This window comes from Eublepharis macularius, chromosome 1 (assembly GCF_028583425.1).
Source record: "Eublepharis macularius isolate TG4126 chromosome 1, MPM_Emac_v1.0, whole genome shotgun sequence".
Taxonomy (NCBI): Eukaryota; Metazoa; Chordata; class Lepidosauria; order Squamata; family Eublepharidae; genus Eublepharis; species Eublepharis macularius.
The window spans coordinates 110,767,514-110,786,927 of NC_072790.1; the positions used below are offsets into that span (position 1 = coordinate 110,767,514).

The 19,414-nt window shown below is 41.0% G+C and overlaps 1 protein-coding gene across 1 annotated transcript; it reads left to right on the top strand.

Annotated features, from left to right (window-relative positions):
- Positions 1-11,419: 11,419 nt before the first annotated feature.
- Positions 11,420-18,754, top strand: CENPW (centromere protein W). Its single transcript, XM_054991797.1, has 3 exons — positions 11,420-11,618; positions 14,789-14,902; positions 17,505-18,754. The coding sequence occupies exons 1-3, from the start codon at positions 11,529-11,531 to the stop codon at positions 17,529-17,531; spliced, it is 231 nt and encodes a 76-aa protein (XP_054847772.1). The 5' UTR covers positions 11,420-11,528; the 3' UTR covers positions 17,532-18,754.
- The last annotated feature ends 660 nt before the right edge of the window (positions 18,755-19,414 follow it).

The window sequence follows — 19,414 nt, forward strand, 5'->3', positions numbered from 1 at the left end:
ACATCCACCATACAAAAAGTCAATAAGTAATGTCAATTTCAAGCACCAACCAGTCAAATATCCCACACAGAAGTCAAGTGAATTACTGTCAGCATCCTTGTACCTTGCATTATTATGTTGACTATGTGAGAAATTTTGACTGTATATGAAGATAATATTCTGTATTTAATATATGCCTTTGACTTCTTGAATTTGTTAATTGGCAATTGCTTCCTACTCGTGTGTTTTCACTTTCTAGCTGTTGATTTTGTTGCTGGTCTCCTGAAGGAAAGCTGGTCTCCTGAAGTAAAGCTGCTGAAGACGATTGGGCTCTTGTGGAGTGTGCCTTCACTGTCACCGGACATGGGATCCCTGATGTAGTATAACATCGTCTGATGGCTGCAACTATCCATCTGGAAAGAGACTGATTAGAAACAGATAGCCATTTACGAGGGCCCGCATAGCATACAAATAGGGATTTTGACCTTCTGAAAGTATGTGTTCTGTTTAAATAATACAATAAAGCATGTTTAACATCCAAAGAGTGTAAAGTGTGTTCTGAGTCTGATGTTGGAATAGGGAAAAAAACGGTAATGTCACTTTCTCTTGGAGGTGGAACTTAGGGATGAACTAGAGGCTTGGATGTAGGATGACCTTTTGTGGGAAGAACTGCAGGAATGGTGGATCTATCATAAGAGCACCTAGCTCTCCCACCCTCTTTAGGGAAATAATGGCCACGAGGAAGGCCACTTTCCATGACAGTAGTGCCAGGGTACATTCAGCCATAGGTTCGAAGGGGGTTAACATCAGTTGAGCCAGGATCAAGGAAAGACTCCACTGTGGAACTGGTGCCGTCCTTGATGGGAAGGTGATCAATACCCCTCTCAGAAACTGTTTGGATGCATGATGTGAGAAGAGAGTTCTATTGTCTATGGGCTCATGGGAAGCAGAAATTGCAGCTAGGTCTACCTTAATGGAAGATGCTGCTAGGCCTCTGTGTAGGAGGCAAAGTAGATAGTCGAACACTATTGATATGGGAAGGAGAAGGGGGAGTGTCTCTTTAGAGTTATCTAGGTTGCAAATTTGTTCCAATTGTGTCCATAGGAGACCCTAGTAGATGGTTTCCTGGCATTAAGCAAAATTTGAGTCACTCCTTTGGAGAACTGGGACTGTCTGGAAACAGCAACCATGCTGTGAGATTGAGTGAGGTCACATCGTGGTGCAGTATTTGACCCCTCTTCAAGAGGTCTCGCGCCCATGGTAAGTGCTGGAACCGACCCTTGGCCATCTCCTGGAAGAGAGGAAACCAATCCCAGTGAGGCCAGAATGGGGTGGTCAGGATGCAATGTGTGTCATAGTGTCTGGTTCTGCACAAAACCTGGGGCAGCAGCGGTATTGGGGGGGAGTGTAGAACATTTTCTTGTTCCATGGTATTTGAAAAGCATCTCCAAGGGAATTGTAGTCTGCCCCAGCCTGGGAGCAAAACTTCTTGGCTTTGGCATTGTCTGAGGTGGCAAAAAAGTCGACCTCCAGGAATCCTCACAAAGAGAAAATTGGGTGTACGTATCAGTCGTTGATTGACCACTCATAGTGCAGCCTGAAGAGCCTGCTTAGGGAGTCTGCCTTGGTGTTTGTGGTGCTGGTGATATGTATGGTGTGGGGAAGAGTATTGTTTTAAATGGCCCAAAGCCAAAGATGCGTGGCCTCTCTGCACAGCGTGAGTGATGTGGTTCCCCCGTTTGTTGAGATAATAAAGTGCTATAGTGTTGTCTGTTTGTACCTGGACTCTCTTCCATCGTAGGAGACCTGCAAAATAGGTAAGTGAGTAGCGTATTGCCCTTAACTCCAGAACGTTTATGTGGAGTGATGTTTCAGCATGAGACTAGGTGTCTTGTACTGAGAGATCTCCAAAGTGAGCACCCCACCTTAGGAGTGAAGTGTCAGTAGTGATGATAGCCTCTGGTGCCTGGAAACCAAAAGGGACACCCCTGAGCAAGTTATCCCAGACAGTCCACTGCTCCAATGATCTCAAGATGGATCTGGGAATGGAAATGTGCAAGGATTGTGGCTGTCTCATTGGGTCAAATTTTTGGATGAACCAATTTTGGAGACACAGCATTCAGGCAGGAAAACAGAGCGCCCCCTTGAGGCTTTTAGAGCTAGAAATCTCCAAAGCAGGCCTGCATGTGCACAGTCCCAATGTGGGGCTGCACAAAAGAATGAAGACAAACTTTCTGTCTTCTGCCCAAAATACACAAGCCTGGCAACCCAGGACATCCTATTGTCTTGGTATAGGAACCATCACTGTTGGGACTTCTGAGTAAATGGACTCCATTCTCAATCCACAGAGGAAGTACATTTTCTAGACACCATTGTACAAATACATGATGGATCTTTAAGAATCATCTTATACCAGAAACTTACCGATCAGCAAACGTATTTCCATGCCTCTAGTCACCATCCTAAACACAACAAACAAGCATCTACAGCCAAGCTCTATTTCAGTCTGTCTGACAGAGACTCTCATCTGCAGGATTTACAAGAGACATTTTTGGAACTACGGTACCCATCTGATGTAGTAAGGAAACAGATCTACAACACCAGAATGAGACCAAGGGATAACTTGCTACAAGACAAGTCCAAACAAAACAACAGTAAAATACCACTGGAGGTCACATACAGCTCTCAGGTCAAATACAGTTCAATGCATCATCAATGACTTGCAACAGACAGCCCCCTAACCTTAAACAACTTCTCATTCATAATAATGTACTTCCCAATACTGACACAGACACTGGGAGAGTCTGCAATAAACCAAGATACCAACTCTGTCCCCATATATACTCCAGTAGCACAATCACTGGACCTAACAACACCAGTTATACCCTAGGAGGTTCATTGACTTGCTCATCTTCCAATGTTATATATGCTATCAATTGTCAGCAATGCCTTTCTACACTCTGTATTGGACAAACAGGTCAGTTCCTGTGCAAAAGAATAAATGGACATAAATCTGACATTAGAAATCACAACTTTCAAAAACCAGTGGGAGAATATTTTAATCTTCCAGGACATTCTATTGCTGACCTAAAAATGGCTGTCCTCAAATAGAGAAATTTCAAGGGGAGATTATGTGAGATTTTAACATTCACAAATTCAGAACAATGGGCAGCCACCCCTCCTCCCCTGAGGTGAACAGAGGATTCTTATTTTACTACAGATGGTATATAATATTCCCCAGTATAATATGACAAAAGAAAATTACATCCCTTAGTCATAATATGGGATGTTACAATCATCTTTACCACAATACACAAGGCAAGGTGCCTAATGGATTTCATTGTGGCTTTGGCTCTTGTATTACTTTCTAGAACACTTTTTTCCCACAGGAAATACAGTGCTGTTATTGTTCCAACTATGCTGATAAGACCACATTATCAAGATGAAAACCATAACACAGTCCAAAAAGTATCAAGCTGGTCCTCCTCAGTCAGCCCTTCCATTTATCACCCAAATTTATGGCAGGCAGCCAGTTGGGATCTTACAGTGATTGGGATCTTGCTACCCACCTGAAACTGGCCCAAATATATGCAATCATCTGCAAGGCAGAGTGGGAATTTGAATTCTGGACGCTCGGTTCTAGTTTCACACTCTAAAACTGTGCAGCTGTATTTGCATACCAGCAGCCTTTTCTATCTTGTTTCTCCCTTCTCGTCATCTAGTATTGTCCCACTGACTTGTTTAAAACTGCAGGCTGATAAATGCCTGTAAAGCATTATTGTTGTTGTTGTTGCCATACAGAATGATATTCCAGGCTAGAGATCAGTTTCTCTGGAGGGAATGAAACTTTCAGAGGGCAGACTGCATGGCATCGCATCCCTCCAGAGGTCCCTCTCCTCTTCAAACTTTATCCTTCCCAGGCAACCCCCGCCCCCGCAAAAAAAATATCCAGGAAATTCCCAATCTGGAGTTGGCAACCCAAGAGCACAACACGGGTCCTTATGGGACACATTCTGAAAAATTAGCAATGTGTATAGCTGATCTCTTGCAAGTGGCCTTTGTCCAGCTGTTGTTAAATGGTTTTCACTTCTTGAGGATTGTACAAAAATAATCACTCTTCTTAGATTAATAAATTGCATCAGCTGTCTGGAATGTGGGTTTTTAAGATCTGAACTGGCTTGCTTCATCTGAGTACTAACGTAACTTTTCAGATGATTGTTCTGTCCTAGATTAGTACAGCCAGAGGCTAACTGTAAGAGACACTTAGAGATAACTGGAAAGCACAAAAAGTCACTTCATAGTACAAAAGTATAATGACCATAAAAACCCAGTATGTCTTACCTATCAGAACTGTGCTTTTAATATAGATCTTAGAAGGATGTTAAATTTCCCTCTTCAGATTTTTCCCTTCCTACCTTAGACAAGGCCCATAGCTACACATAAATGATTCTTCATGCAAAATAGCAAAGAAAAACATGTAACAAAGAGAAATGGAAAACTGAGCTATTCATCACCTAACTGAAATGGGTGTAATCAAACATATCATCCACATCTTTACAGAGCTGACTTCTGCTGGATTGTTCTGTTCTGTTTTGGAGATATCTCTTCATCACTGAAAAACATCAAAAGACTTAAGGCTTTGGAGTTTATGTCCAGCATATATTTCAAAATCTTTCATCAACAATTTAAACAGGATTAGCACCAATAACTTTTTAATATGCATTTTATGGCTGAAGGAGTCAACAAACTTGTATTTACTGGGTAAGAGACTATCACACATATAACAGAATTTTCCAGATTTTCAAGATATTCCCTTTATATTCCCTTTATAGCTTAAAATAAAATGGTCTCCAAAACATATAATAATTGAAGTCTTGGCAATATGGTATCTACAGGTCATATACACAATAGGCTTGGGAATATGTAGGGCAGGATGAAAAAACAAATTTATTTTTGCTGCTGGCCAGATGTTCTTATGAGTCTTACAATTTATTACTTCTTCTAGAATGAATAAATAATGAGAGATATTAATTAGTGACGGTAGGGAGAAAAGACATGTATACATATTGTACTAATCTTTTCCCTACTGTGGCTAATAGCTGCTAACTTACATGAGGATATTATGCAGAGAAAGGTGTTGAATCTCTCCTCTACAGTTAGTACTGCAACACCAATCCAACTCGTTCCCTCTCTAACAGGCTTTTCTTAAACAAAATGTCATGAGATTCAGCCATGGCTCCCTAATGTACTATAGCTTGGCTTTAAATTATACCCCTTTATTTGAAACCTCCTACTTACTAGGGATGCCAGAACCCTGGTGGGGGATCCCTCACCCCCGCTCCCTACACCCCACCCCCACTTACCCAACCAGCGGGGGGCGCGCACCTTCCCTGCACACTCCCCTGCAGCGCTGAGCGCTCCTATGCCCAGCAGCCACTGGGATCGGGCCCGTTTTGGCGCGTGCGCAGCCCCTCTCCCCCAAGTTAAGTGCCAGGTCCCTATCCCCCACCAGGAGGTTGAGGGGGCCTGGCAACCCTACTACCTACATACCATTGTGATCATATTAAACCAGTGTTATGTCATCTACATTGGCTTCCAATTTGTTTCCAGGTACAAATACATCTGACGAAGAGAGCTGTAGTTCTCAAAAGCTAATGCTACAAATAAGTTGGTTAGTCTTAAAGGTGCTACTGGACTCTTTACTATGTTGCAATTACACACTAACACGCCTAACTCCTCTGGCTGGGTGAAAAGTGGTTAATAAGTGCATTAAACAAACCAACCTTACAATGCAGTCTGATGTGATCTGGTTCAAGTATGCCAAACTTCAATTAGCTGAAACCAGATTGGAGAACAATTCGAATAGCCGAGTATGTACTGGAATCAAACAAACAAATATAATGGCCTGATTTCCAGATTCTGTGAAGACAGATGAGTTGGCCTACCCCTGCCCTAATATGATTTGATGTATTCTCAAAAAGAAATTATTCAAAATTTTTCTATTCCTTGGCTTAATCATCAACCAAAAAGGAGACTGCAACCAAGAAATCAGAAGGAGATTGAGACTTGGAAAGGCAGTCAGGAAAGAACTAGAAAAGATCTTTCAAGTGTAAGGAAGTGTTGCTAGAGACCAAGATTAAGATCATTCATACTATTCTGTTCTCTATTCCTATGGATGGATGTGAAAGTTGGTCATGAAGAGAGCTGACAGGAAGAAAATTGATTCACTTGAAATGTGGTATTGGAGAAGAGTTATATGGATACTATGGGCTAACAAAAAGACAAATAAGTGGGTTCTAAATCAAATCTAGTCTGAATTCTCCTCTAGAAGCTAAAATGACTAAACTGAGACTATCATACTTTGGTCACATCTTAAGAAGACAAGACTTATTGGAAAAATCAAAGATTCTAGTAAAAGCAGAAGGCAGTAGGAAAACGGGGAAGACCCAACATGAGATGGATTGATTCAATAAAGGAAGCCACAGCTGTCAGTCAGCAATACCTGAGCAAGGCAGTTAATGATAGGATATTTTGGAGGTGATTACCATAAATCAGAAGCAACTTGATGGCACATAACACACATACATTTATACTGTGAGGGAACACTCAAGAAGCAATCTAACTTGTGCAGGCTCTATTCATCAGTTTCAAGGCTTAGGTAGGTTCATATTGATGGAGGTGGTTCTTCAGGAACTTTGGACCACAGCTGGTTTGCAAGAATAGCCACAGGTGATATATCAGCTTAAACTGGAAAAAGATACCTCTATTAACTTCAGCAACCTATCTAATAACTTCTGCTATCTTTCTGCCCATGGCCAGCAAAGGCATCGAAGAGTTCTCTTGAGATACATGTCTGTTGTTTTCCAAGGGAGTGTATCATCCAGAATAGGCTGTGCACCTTTTCCTGTTTGAACTTTATTTAAGCTTTAATTTATTTACCATTATCCAGTTCTTTACTGCCTCACTGATTAAGTATTTCCACTGCTTCCCTTGACTGGGAAGAAAAAGATGGAACTGTATGTTGCTTGCATACTGATGGCACTTTGGACTACATCTCCAGAAGATTTGTTCAAGTGGCTTCAGCGCACGTCAGACAGAATGGATTTTTGAGGTACTTCTAAAGTCAAAGGGCAGAACAGAAGCAACCTTACATTAAAACCAACAGAAGACTGTGCCACTTAGGCCAATTTCTTCAAGATGATTCAGAAGAATATCATGGCAAATGGTATCAAATGTTGTTGAAAAGAACGAACAGGGACATTATCTCTTGGCCTGCAGACCAGCTTTCTCAATGTATTTTTAATTTTAAAAACTGGCCTTTCTGTTTATTAGCCATGGGAGGGTGCTTGCCTTGCCCCCAGGTGAGAGACAGGTGAAGACTGCAAACCTGCCCAGCAGGGCATTCATTTAGAGGAGGTATGGCCACAGAGGGCATTTTATCCTGGAAACTTTCCTTCTTATCTCTTAATGGATTGTTAATACTTAAAAGAAGTCATGGGGAGGGTTACTTTGACCAAGTCTATGGTGCAGAGAGAAGATTTAACCTTTTTTATCTATTACCATTTTTCCAATTGAAAGCAGACACTTGCTCTGAACTATTAGCTTTGGAATGGAAAAAAAACAGCTAATGATAGGTGCCTGTCTTACTTTTCTTAAGCTAACAATAGCACAGGGTGTATGCTATTTCTATAGGGAAAATGGTGTTGGGTAAAAGATTAAACCCTTTCTCTATCTGAGTCAGCACCTTGATTCAAATCATATCTCTATGGCTTAGAGTTGCCAAGCTGCAGCTGGCAGTCCAAGAGCAATTAGGGGACTAGAGTGCTGGCATCACTCTGATAGCACTCCCAGTGAAAACCAAAAGTGACATCATGGGGCAAATTCTAGAGCACTCATGATGTCACTTCCAGTTTTGATGAGAAGTGATGCCAGTGTGCTTCTGTGATACCTGTTCATGCTTCAACTTCTCACTATAGCTGGAGACCTGGCAGTCCATTAACAAGTATATTGGGGAGGTCTGATCTTCCACCTAATGTGTAGTTAGGGTTTCCAGGTGCCTGCCCTTTTGCAAGCCACCTGGGAATTGCCTGTCACGGGTAGGCAAACAGGCAAGCATACCTCTGCGCTCTACTTCAATGATGTCACTTATGGAGGTGACATCGTTGTGTGGAGGGATGGAAATGTACGTGTGCTTAGTGCCAGGTCCAATTACATAAGATTTGGCTCCAAAGTACTCTACCCCCATACCCTCCCAATCTCCCTCTCTGTAGTCCATCATTCAGCACACCTTCTATAACATGTTTTATTGCAATTCTGTTGACACTTTAATGGGATGAGTAAAAAATAAAACTGAGAGCATTGGACCTAGAACACTAACATTTTAAAGGGTAATGGAGGCAAACTGACAGATGGTGACTTCCCCTCAGCAAATGCCTTAACCTTCTGATAGCTTGCTTTCCTCTGGTCCATTTCACCTCAAGTACTATCATACGTTTATTTCTTTGTGGGTTTTTTTGGGTGGGAGGGGAAACACTGACTATTAAGAACAGAAATATAACCTTTCAAGTACTGAGCCATTAGATCAAAGCAAAGCTTCTGGCAAGGGACTGTTTTCATGTTAACATGTACAACTTCAGTTTTACAAGACTTAGTAACAAGGTTGTGTGGCAAATATTTCATTTGTTGCAGAAAGCCTTGCTTCCGGACCTACTTTAAAAAACCAAAAGCTGCTTATATATCTTAAGTGATCATGCTTTGAAAATGCATATGCATTATGAGGTGACATCTTTTAAAAATTACTAATTCCATTAACTGGCTGCCAAATTTGATAATTAAGCAAGAATTCCATATAGTGTGAAGCATAGTCAAGATACTTTGATCCTGAAAATAGTCTGCTAATTTCCACAGTGCAAAGGAAAATGCCTGCACTGGTAAATCTATAACCCACCCAACCCAATTTTGGGGGTACATCCATGAAACTTCACTGGCCAATATGCAATAGACACATTGCGATATTTTCATGTCACAGCGGTAGATGATATGCATCAGGATTGCTTCCTCTACCAGATGAACGATTGTGGAGCCAGCACTGTTTCTCCCCACATTTCTAATAGGTCCCCAGAAAAAAAAGTGTAATAACAATCCAGGCCCTGCTGCTCTGTAAACCCCAGACAGAAATCTGCTGCTGGGATTTGTCTGTGGTTGCTCCACAGGGCTGCTGTAAGCCAACAACCATGGGCTCCTGTCCAAGCTCACTCGGAAAGGTGCCAGCAGAGCAGCCTGCAACAGAAGGGCTGCAACAGCTAGAATTCTCTTCTAGCTTATTTGTTCAGAATAGCCTGCTGAAGCAATCAGAGACAAATCCAGCAGCCTCTAGATCAGTAGCAGCTTTTTTCTTGGATTCTATGCATACACAGGTTTTTTAGTAGATGAGGGAAGTTTATTGTTTTGGTGCTAATCTTATTTTGTTTGTTTGATGTTGACTCAACCCAGGCGGGGACTATGTCAGAGCTGGAACTACAAAACCCAGGCTGCATTTTCCAAACACATAGCCAGGGCTTTTTTTCATGGGGGACACATTGGTATAGAGTACCAGCATCTCTTTACAAAGTATTGGCACCTCTTGTGCATTAGAGACTTGAGCTGAGGAACATCATCTTAGAAAAAAACACTGTACACAGCTATATCCATGTAGCATCCTAGTGACTTGTTCCTAATACAGAACAAACTTTCTTACTGAAAGGTGGCTGGTTTTCATATGGTCTATGCGTGGCCACTGTTACCCCTGCTAGCATTAGGACTGTATATGTTATATTTCCAACACAGGTCCAGTGGTGTTTTTTATTTTTACAGAAATTTTCATTTCACACAGACTCAGGGGACCTAAAATGAGGTAAGGATAGGTGGCACCTTAAGCAATGAATTTGGATGTCATTAAGGAAAGGGTAGGAGATGGGGACAAATGATCTTCCCATACACAAGATTTGCATCAATGAAATTAACAGGAGTTGCATAAGAACATGTTAATTTCTGTGAGGCTTGTGGAGAAGTTTCCTGAGTTTTATGCCCTTTATTAGAAGTGTGTGTGGGGGGGGGCTGGATTTTCTACCCTACTGATCCCTAAAATGTTTTGTGCTGTTTTAGAGTTTTGTGACTTAGGTTGCCAAAATACCAGTAGGGCCTGAAAATCTCTCAGAATTACAATTTATCTCCAGGCTACAGAGTTCAGTTCCCAAAGAAAATGGCAGCTTTAGAGGGCAAACTCCGTAGCATACCAGAGATTCTAGGTGAAATCCCTCAACAAATCCCCCCCCCCCCCATCTTCAGATTTCCCAGGCTGGAGTTGGCAACTTTAGCTTGCCACCTTTGTGTGTGTTTAATAATACATTACCAGTTGACGCTCTTCTTGACATTCAGATAGAAGCATGGAGGTGGTACGTGGAAGTGTTTCGATTGTCAAATTTCTATCTCTCAGGTTGCTTGGAAGGCACAGGAATAGCAAAGAAAGTAGCAGAAGATAGTAGGTAGTCTAATCCAAAGAAAAGCCACACAATGCCTTTCATTAAAGCCAATCAAAATAATATAGGACAGCATATAAACTTTTGTGTTAGAAAAGACGTCCTCTAGTTTGCAAGATCTGAGCAACTCTATTAATGGTTGTGGGTTTTCCGGGCTGTATTGCCGTGGTCTTGGCATTGTAGTTCCTGACGTTTCGCCAGCAGCTGTGGCTGGCATCTTCAGAGGTGCAGCACCAAAAGACAGAGATCTCTCAGTGTCACGGTGGGGAAAAGATCTCTGTCTTTTGGTGCTGCACCTCTGAAGATGCCAGCCACAGCTGCTGGCGAAACGTCAGGAACTACAATGCCAAGACCACGGCAATACAGCCCGGAAAACCCACAACCACCATCGTTCTCCGGCCGTGAAAGCCTTCGACAATACAACTCTATTAATGATAGGACGTTTTAGAGGCCTTTCATGCAAGACATCGCTATAGGTCGGATAACGCACACATAACATTAACCCAGAACTGTCAGGCGGCGGGGGGGGGGGGGGGTGGCCGCACATACTGACGAAGAATTCTGGAGAACGGGAAAGCTTGCGCACTGTTCTGTGCTATTTGGATTGCCCCCGATAAAAGGCATTCTACGTCTTGTGTTAATGCCAAGCGATAACTCTGAGGCAGAGTCCTTCAGACCCCTCTCCCCTGCTCAGTCACTCTGTTTACAAATTGTTGAAATTGCAGCAATATTGCTCAGAGGTGCTTGGGTAACTGGCCAGTGACGTGAGGCGGGAAATGCCTCTTGCTTGGCGTCCGGAGAAGCGTCGGGAGGAAAGGAGGCGGCGCTCACGCCCGACAATCCGCTGCGGGGAGGAGCTAGACGCGAAGAGCGGCGCGTCAGCGGCAGTTGTGACGCGCAGTTTGCGGCGCCAGATTCGAACATCCCTGGGCGCAGGCGCTGTGGGTTCCGCTGAGACCTTCGTTGAGAAGTTCGTGAAGTCCTCTCTCTTTCGCCTCTCGGCGGCTTCGGAAGGGTCGCGTCGCTGCGGAGATGAAGCGCACCGTGTCGCGCAGTACGTTGAAGGGTCTGGTGAGGCGGCACAAGCCCCACCTGCGGATGACGGCCAACATCGACCTGCTGGTGAGGGGGCAGGCTGGGAGTCGAGGGCGGGGAGGGAGCTTGGGCTGGGTTCCTGCTGCCTTGCGGCCTCCGAGGGTCTCCCTTTCCCCACTTGTGGCGATATGTTAGCATCCTGAAGGGAAGAGGTGGGTTTGTGCTGTCAGGGAGGGACAACCCTCGGAGTGGGTGGGACTGTCCACCCAGATGGGCTGCCGGGTGCGTGTGAGTGGTTCTGAAAAATGTTACCCCCCTGCCCCCAGTGGCACCGAACTATCCATTCAGTCTCGATTAGACAGTAGAATGGGCGAGGGTGAGTAGTTGCTTCTGTTAACTAAAAAGAGTCTTGTGGTGCTTTGTGGCATAACTTTTAAAGACCTCAGATCCATGACGTGAGCACTAGGCCACAGAAGTTTATGCCATAATAAATTAATTGATTCTTAAGGTTAACAGCCCAGCAACCTGTTTGTTTCTAGATATCTTGTGGTTTGTATATGGTTAACAGAAAGGTTCTATACATAGTCTTTAAGATGCCAGAAAATTCCTATTAAGTTCTTATTCCAGCACAAGCTTTTGGGACAAGAATTCTTTTTGATAAAGACAGAACTGCCACTTTGAAAAGATTTTTGGGCATGCACCTTTTTTGCTTTGCAATAAGACAGCAATCAGAAGAGGATTGTGAACACTCCAGATACATGTGTTAAAATGTCAGCGATGTGCCCTAGCAACCACTCATGATTCTGCCTCTTTGTTGTCAGAACAGCAAAACTTCCTGATTCTCAAGATTATGTAGTAGGTTTGAGCGTACTAAGCCCCCTCTCCCCCAGGCACCCTACACTTAACTTAGATCTGTGTATGCTGTGTACTGATATCTACAATTACAGTTATCTGCTCAAGGCTACTGGTATACCTCTGACATGGGAACTCTTTCCTTTTCAGTTTGGTATGGGCTATTTGTGGTTGCTCAGTGGGGAAGGAGAAGATTTGCTGATTGCTTCAGCAACAGTTGTCTACCACAACCCAAGGATATTCACTGCATTATTGTGTGTATCTGCATGCAAGGAAATATTTTTAAACCGTATGTTCATTTTAAAAGTCATCCAGTTAAACAGAATTTCTGCCTGTAATGTTGAAGAGTTAACAGGTAGTTATGCATTACATCACTCTTTGACATTTTGTGGATGCCTCTGCCTCTTGTGGCAGCCATTTTGTGGTTGTGCCCCCATCATGTGGCAGAATTCCAAAGGCGTCTGCAGGCTTAAAAAGGTTGGGAACTCCTGGTCTAGTGACTGTATGGACAGTTGCAAAAAAATATAAATTAGCAATATTCCTTCCAACCCTATTCAGTACTGACACAATTATCTTGTCTCTTACTCATTGAAGTACAGAAAAATATTTGCTATCAGGTGTTTATAGGAACGAGGGTTGCCGGTTAATCAGATGTGAGAAATTATTAAGCTTATTGTTCTGCTCTGTGCCTCTTCCCAGAGGAATCTGCAGCAGCCAAACCCTACTCCAATGGAAATGACCCCCCCCCAGCCATGAAGCTGTCTAGGAGCTCCCTAGCAGAACAGGCTCCCTGAGACTGAAATGGAAATGGACACCTAATGAAGATGGCCTCTGGCAGCGCCAGCTATTAAAAGCCCCCCAATAGTCAGATGTATCAGGTTGGTTGACAGAAGAAACAGGAGTGGGGCGCAGGGGTGTAGTGGCTGAGAGAGAAGAGCTTGTCCTCTGGGTGTGCTAGTTGATAGCAAGGGCCAAATAACAAAGTTTTTACTATATGCAATTTTCCAACATTCCCCCGCCCCAGCTGAATGTTTGGGATCCATTGTATTAATAAATCGGGTTTACTTCCTATTGTTCACTTGGAATCTATTTTGGGAACTGGAGTGATGTAGTGGTGAGTGTGTCAGACTAGGATCTGGGAGACCCAGGTTCAAAGCTTGCTGGGTGACCTTGGGTCAATTACACATGTTCAGCTTAACCTAACTCACCGGGTTGTAAGGATATCAAGAGTAAGAGGATGTTGTAAGCTGCTTTAGAAATAAAGTCCTCAGAGGCTTGTTGCTTTAGGTAAGAAGTGGATGTTAGACAAAGGAGGATCAGAAGGGTTAGCCAGAAGGAAAGAAAGAAGTTCATGAGAGTAGCAAAATGGGTAAACTAACAGAGAGCAGACTAGGAGGATACAGAGGAAACTGACCTATGTACCTTGCTGGGTCTACTGCTGTCCTCTGGAGCGCTAATGTGCTTCATACGAAGAGACATTGCACAGTCCGCCACTTCCGACACTATGTAGCATTGAAATATTTCCCAGAAATATTCAAACTATGGATAAATAAAAGTTTCTATTACGGACTTTATTAAAGGGTTTAAAAAAGCCCAGACAGAGCCATATGGTTCCCCAATCAAGATTGACTGCCAGATTGGTAAAATACTGTTGATACATATTCTTTGAATTCGGTTCTCCAGCCAGTTTGAATCCACCTGTTGGTTCAATCATCTAGCCTACATTTAACCAGTTTGCTAATCTAAATATCATGGGGGGGGGGCGGTTGAATTCAGCAAGGTATATTGCATTCACAACATTCCATAATCCGTTAGGCTAGTAACCTGATTTAAAAAAAACAACAGCAATAGTATTAGGTCTGGCAGGATTCGTTCTTGACAAATGCATGCTAATTTCTGCTGAACATGATGCTGTTTTCATGGTGTTTTCAGGCTTGTGTTATTCAATGGGACTTTCTTCCAGGAAAGTTTCCTTAGGGTTGCAGCTGTAACATGGTAACTACTGTGAACTTCTCTTTCATGAGAACGCATAGCTAGTGCTAAAATCTTCTTTTTCTTTTCTTGCCACTTTTAACTCTCTATGTGATGATGGTGGAGGATTGTGTGAGAAATGGCAGTTCCATTGTCCTAATAGAAAGTGTAAATATTGAGAAACTAGGCTAATTCAGGAATAATTATACCTCATTATAAATGTGAACATTGGTGCTGTAGAAGTGAAGAAGTCAACACTAGAATTATATTTGGACATTTATGCCTTTAAAACTATGTACAAATTCAACACTGCAGCAAGAGTCTATGATCATTAGTTCAGAGTTTTTAAAAATTCATATGTAGCAGCTTTTAACCAATTTGTTTGGAGCGTTCTTTACTTCAGTAACGATGTTATGATGTCTGCTTCTTTAAAGGTACATTTGAACTTTTTATTGTTTCTGCATCGATTAGCTGAAGAAACCCGAACCAAGGCTATTGCAGACAAGAGCAAAATAATTAAATATGAACATGTTCTGACTTCAGCAAAGGTAATAATGGTTAAAAGCTGAAATTCTCCAGTGTATCTTAAAACATTTTTCTACTAAATGTCAAGGGTGTATAACAAGTCTTGTTGTACCATTAATTTTTCTTCATTTTACTTTAGTTGTGCTCCCAGTTTGTTTAATTTTAGAAAAATCAAGACTTTGCCATTCTTTTTATGACATTGTCATAAAAACGTTAACATTCTGTGGCCACTCATACAACTCAAATAGTCAGATTTTATTATTTAACTGAACAAATTATTATACTAAAATAACATTACAAAACAATAAAATTGATACTATAATACCAGCTCACTACCAAGGATGTAAAACAGACATCATGTAAGTGATAAGCTTCTGTGCACATTTGCATTTTCTCAATTGTGTTGGAATAGCAAATGCTCATGGAGCTTAAAAATCATCCATCTTCTTTTCTTATCCTTTATTATACAATTGCAATTTCAAATATTTATCCATAACTACGTACTTTAATGAACTTTATTTCTGTTATTATAAATGGGAAATTGTCATCTATTTATGACATGCAGTTGAGGCTCTGTTTACAGATTAAGCAGTCAGTTTAGGAAGAAGGCTATCAATAAAAACATTTATCAAACTGCTCTCAGAAAGTGAAGAGCAGAGTTTGAAAATATTGGCAGAAATTAGGAGCTAGCCTGATCTTCCAGTTGCCTTGTGAGAGGGAGGGAATGATGCTGATCTGATTGGGTGTGCTAATGAGGACCTTTGCTGGAGCATTCTAGCGTTCTCTGTTCTTTCTGCTTCCCCCACCCCCACCTTTTTCTAGGCATATACAGCTTAAGCTAAAGAATGCTCACAGGCCTATTTTACTTGATGACATACCTCAAATAGGAAGTGTAATTCTCTAATTATGAAAATAGAAGATCTGTCCGCTGAGCCTTTGAAAGATCATTTTTTCACATGCAGCAGAAGGCTGCTAGCTTGACCTCAGCAAAACCAAAATATGGCATGGAAAACTCATTTTCATTATCATTGTAGCTTGTTATGTTTTGAGTTATGATTTTCAGGAGTAAGGAGGTTCTAGGATTTAGGGGATACTTGCTCCTTATTTTAAATGAATTCCAAGCAACTGCATAATAGCATGAAATCTAAGCGTCACCTTTATCTTCCCATCTGTCTGCTAATTCATGTCTCTCCCATCTTATGCTGGAACTGTGTTACAGCAGGGAAACGCTGTGGTTTCTTTTTCCTGCCTATGATGAATGTTGTGGCATGAAGCAGCAAGGATAACTCCATTGTATTTTTCTGGCTGTGCATCTCCTTGCCCTCTCCACTTCATTTTTCTTCTAGATAGATCAGGAAACTTTCAAGCAACAGAACATTAAAGGGGACATAGGGCACTATTGTTATAAAGTTTACTTAATTTGTGTCAGCTGATAAAATTTCTTTTTAATGTAATACATTACAATTTCTTTTTAACGTATTACATTTTAAGTGATCCAATGGGGAGGAGGGTTGCTTCCTTTTTATTTTCCTCTTTGAAGAACCCTTGCTTTCATAGGTCTAGAGACTTCTTAAAGTTTTATAAGAAACAGTAGTTCTGCACAAGTGCATGCACACATGTATATAGGGTCATTTTATAGTGGGATGGAGCCTACATATGTACAGTTCATATGAATGAAAAACATTATACTGTGTGAGGTGATCAGATGGGCTAGTACTGTAATGAGCCAAAGCAAAATTAGCTTGTTTCTTCCCCACTCTGTGCATGCTGACCTTACACTTATCATGTATGTTGGGCTACTGTTGCATATATGCATGTGGTCACAGTGTTTACCATGGGGCAGATGCATAAGGGTGTAGCCAGTGCATTCAGTCATAGGTGAGAGGTAAGACCAGCACCCTTGGTTCCGGTTCCCCCCTAAACACCTTGCCCTCCACTTATAGTGTCATGTTTCACTATTGTAAAAATCCTAGTGAAATGTATGTGAAAAATCAGGGTAATAATTCTATAGCCTCCTTTTCTCACGTGAGTGAGGGCTTCAACCCACTTGCACAGTTGCACTGTCTTTTGGTAGCAGTAGCTTATAGAAAGGATCCAAAGAGTTAGCATGTCCTGTGTCTAGGATATTTTGAGACTATTTTTGAAATGGTAGACCTGTACGCAGTGACACAAACTGCTTCTGAAAGTCTCCTCAGTTTCAAAAGTGGCTTTGGGAGGTGCTGCTAAAGATATGTAAGCCCAAAGGTTGCTTGAATATGCAGAATTAGTTGCGTGTTTCTTTGGATCCTGGACATATAAAAGTTCTGTACCCACTTACTTTAATATAAAGAAACGAAGCATCACTAGAGATGGGAAGAGAAAGAAAAGCAACAGCTTGTTGATGTCCCTATTTAATTTCTTAAATTCAAGATCATTCTTTTAATGCCCATGGATGCAGCTTTTTTCCTTAGTGCTTTGTATATTGTATGTACTCTCCTGCTGTTACTGCTTTATTTCCTGCTATTTATAATTAGTTTTACTTCACTATTATGTTCTATTTTATAAACTTTGTGACCTGCCTTGAGTCTCAGCAAGGAAGACTGATTAGCAATGAAGTAAATGAATAACTTATGTTTTCTTTTGCAGATAATTTTAAAGAAGAGTCGAGGCTAAAATGAACTGTACTCCTTCATTTCTTGGTTGATATGCATGTAGTGACTCATTTTTCAAATGATACATTTGCATCAATAATCTGTACACATCCTAAGAGTTTTGAATCTCCTCATATGAGAAATGTTTAATTTTGCTTCCATGATCCATTTTTTCATAGTTCTTTAGTGGGAGCTTACTATGTGTTTTTGGTTACCTCTAATATATTAGCAGTGACAAGTGATACAAATAGAGATTTTAACCATAGTTAGATAATGATGCCTTTCTTATAATAAACATTTAAGCAGAAGTTATGCATCTTACAAAACGTCTTTTTTGGAAAAAGAATATTTATCTTCCAAGAGTGTATTTATCAACAGCGAGTGCTGTAAATTTTCAGGTTTTCAGTTGTTTATTAACTTTTTATACTTCAAGTAACATCTCAAAGTAATAATATATTGCTGTTAGCTAATGTTTGATTTAGGGAATTTATAATAGGGTCATGTATGTGCTGTAAACAGAATATTAACATTAAAGTTTCAGAAACCTTGTAAAATTACATGTAGCAATAAAGCTGTTCCTGCCTTCCTTTTTACTTACTAATTTCTTTGTTCATTGTATATTAAAAGAAGAAAGGAGGTTTTTAATTTGGAGGTGAAAATGAATTGCAAAGCTCAATTACAACAGCAGTTCTTAGGAAAGAGCAGGCACTGGTGCATTCCGTCTCTTCCATCACCAAAACAATTCCTGGCAATGCAGATGGCTAAAGGAATGGAAAACCATGAAGTGGTTCCCCCCCCCCGTCCGCCTCCTGTTGCTTTTTTGGAAGAAAGGGGAAGGCTGTCATCCTTCTTCTGTTAAACAGGAAAAATAGAGAAACTGGAAGCATTTGGGCCGTGTGCTTATGGCTTTCCTTTCCACAACTAACGCCATTCAAGTACACCAACCGCAGACTTCTACCTTCAGTCTGGTTATTCTTATTAGGAATGCTGTTCTAAGCCAATACAAAGTACAAATCCTTCTGAAGAATAGGAAAATTGCAGTCATGAAGAAGTATTGTTAGCAGTTTTGATCAATGAGAGGTACACAACTTTCTATGGTTTTCTGTGTAAGTTGGTTCTCTTGGTAAACTTTTGCAGTGATTCATGTACTTCCAGATATGAAAAAGGATATGAATTTCATCCTTTATTTTAATGGTGACTTCTTTGTTACTTTTAAAATTTATTTTAATAAAATATAAAAATATATCACTTTATTGTGTTTCAGAGCCTTTGTGAAATGTAACATAAATTAGTTTTGCATATCTTATGTCTAGTTTTGAAAAACTTCATGTACAATATCTACATTTTGTTTTTCCAGAATGAATGTTCCTTTTCTAACCGTAAGATGGAGATAGAGTTAAGAGTCCCATGTGTTTTTCTTCTTGTGCAGCTTTTTACTTAAGAAATCTGTTCTTTGCCAGGACTATAATTTTACATTATAACACAAACAATCATGAAACATACAAAGTTTTTATTGCTGACAGATGTAGGGCAATTAAGGATTTCATTTTAAAATTTTCACATAATGAAAGAAAACAGCTTTTGAGTTTTCATGTCTTGTTAATTAAGTGTGAGAAGAGAGAAGCTAAATAGTCTGTGTTTTGACAGCATCCTGAAGATATCTCATTTTCTGCACTAACAAGTGTCATCTCCCAATCATACTACAATATTAATAAACAGTGGTTGATCATTACTTCCTAGGTTATGGTTGTCTTTAAAAATTAAATATGTATTTTTTCATCTTCGTTCTTCTGTGCCTCCACACATGGGGACTGCGCAGGCGCAGGCCAGCCGCCGGAGAATTTTCTAGAGCTTCCATGGCTCCGAAGGGGCCGTTTGTCGCGCGCCTCAGCGACCGTTTTCCCG

Coding starts and splice junctions, on each gene's coding strand:
- CENPW (XM_054991797.1), top strand. CDS start 11,529: ATGAAGCGCACCGTGTCGCGCAGTACGTTGAAGGGTCTGGTGAGGCGG. Junction 11,619..14,788: donor CGGCCAACATCGACCTGCTG/GTGAGGGGGCAG, acceptor GCTTCTTTAAAG/GTACATTTGAACTTTTTATT. Junction 14,903..17,504: donor ATGTTCTGACTTCAGCAAAG/GTAATAATGGTT, acceptor TTTCTTTTGCAG/ATAATTTTAAAGAAGAGTCG.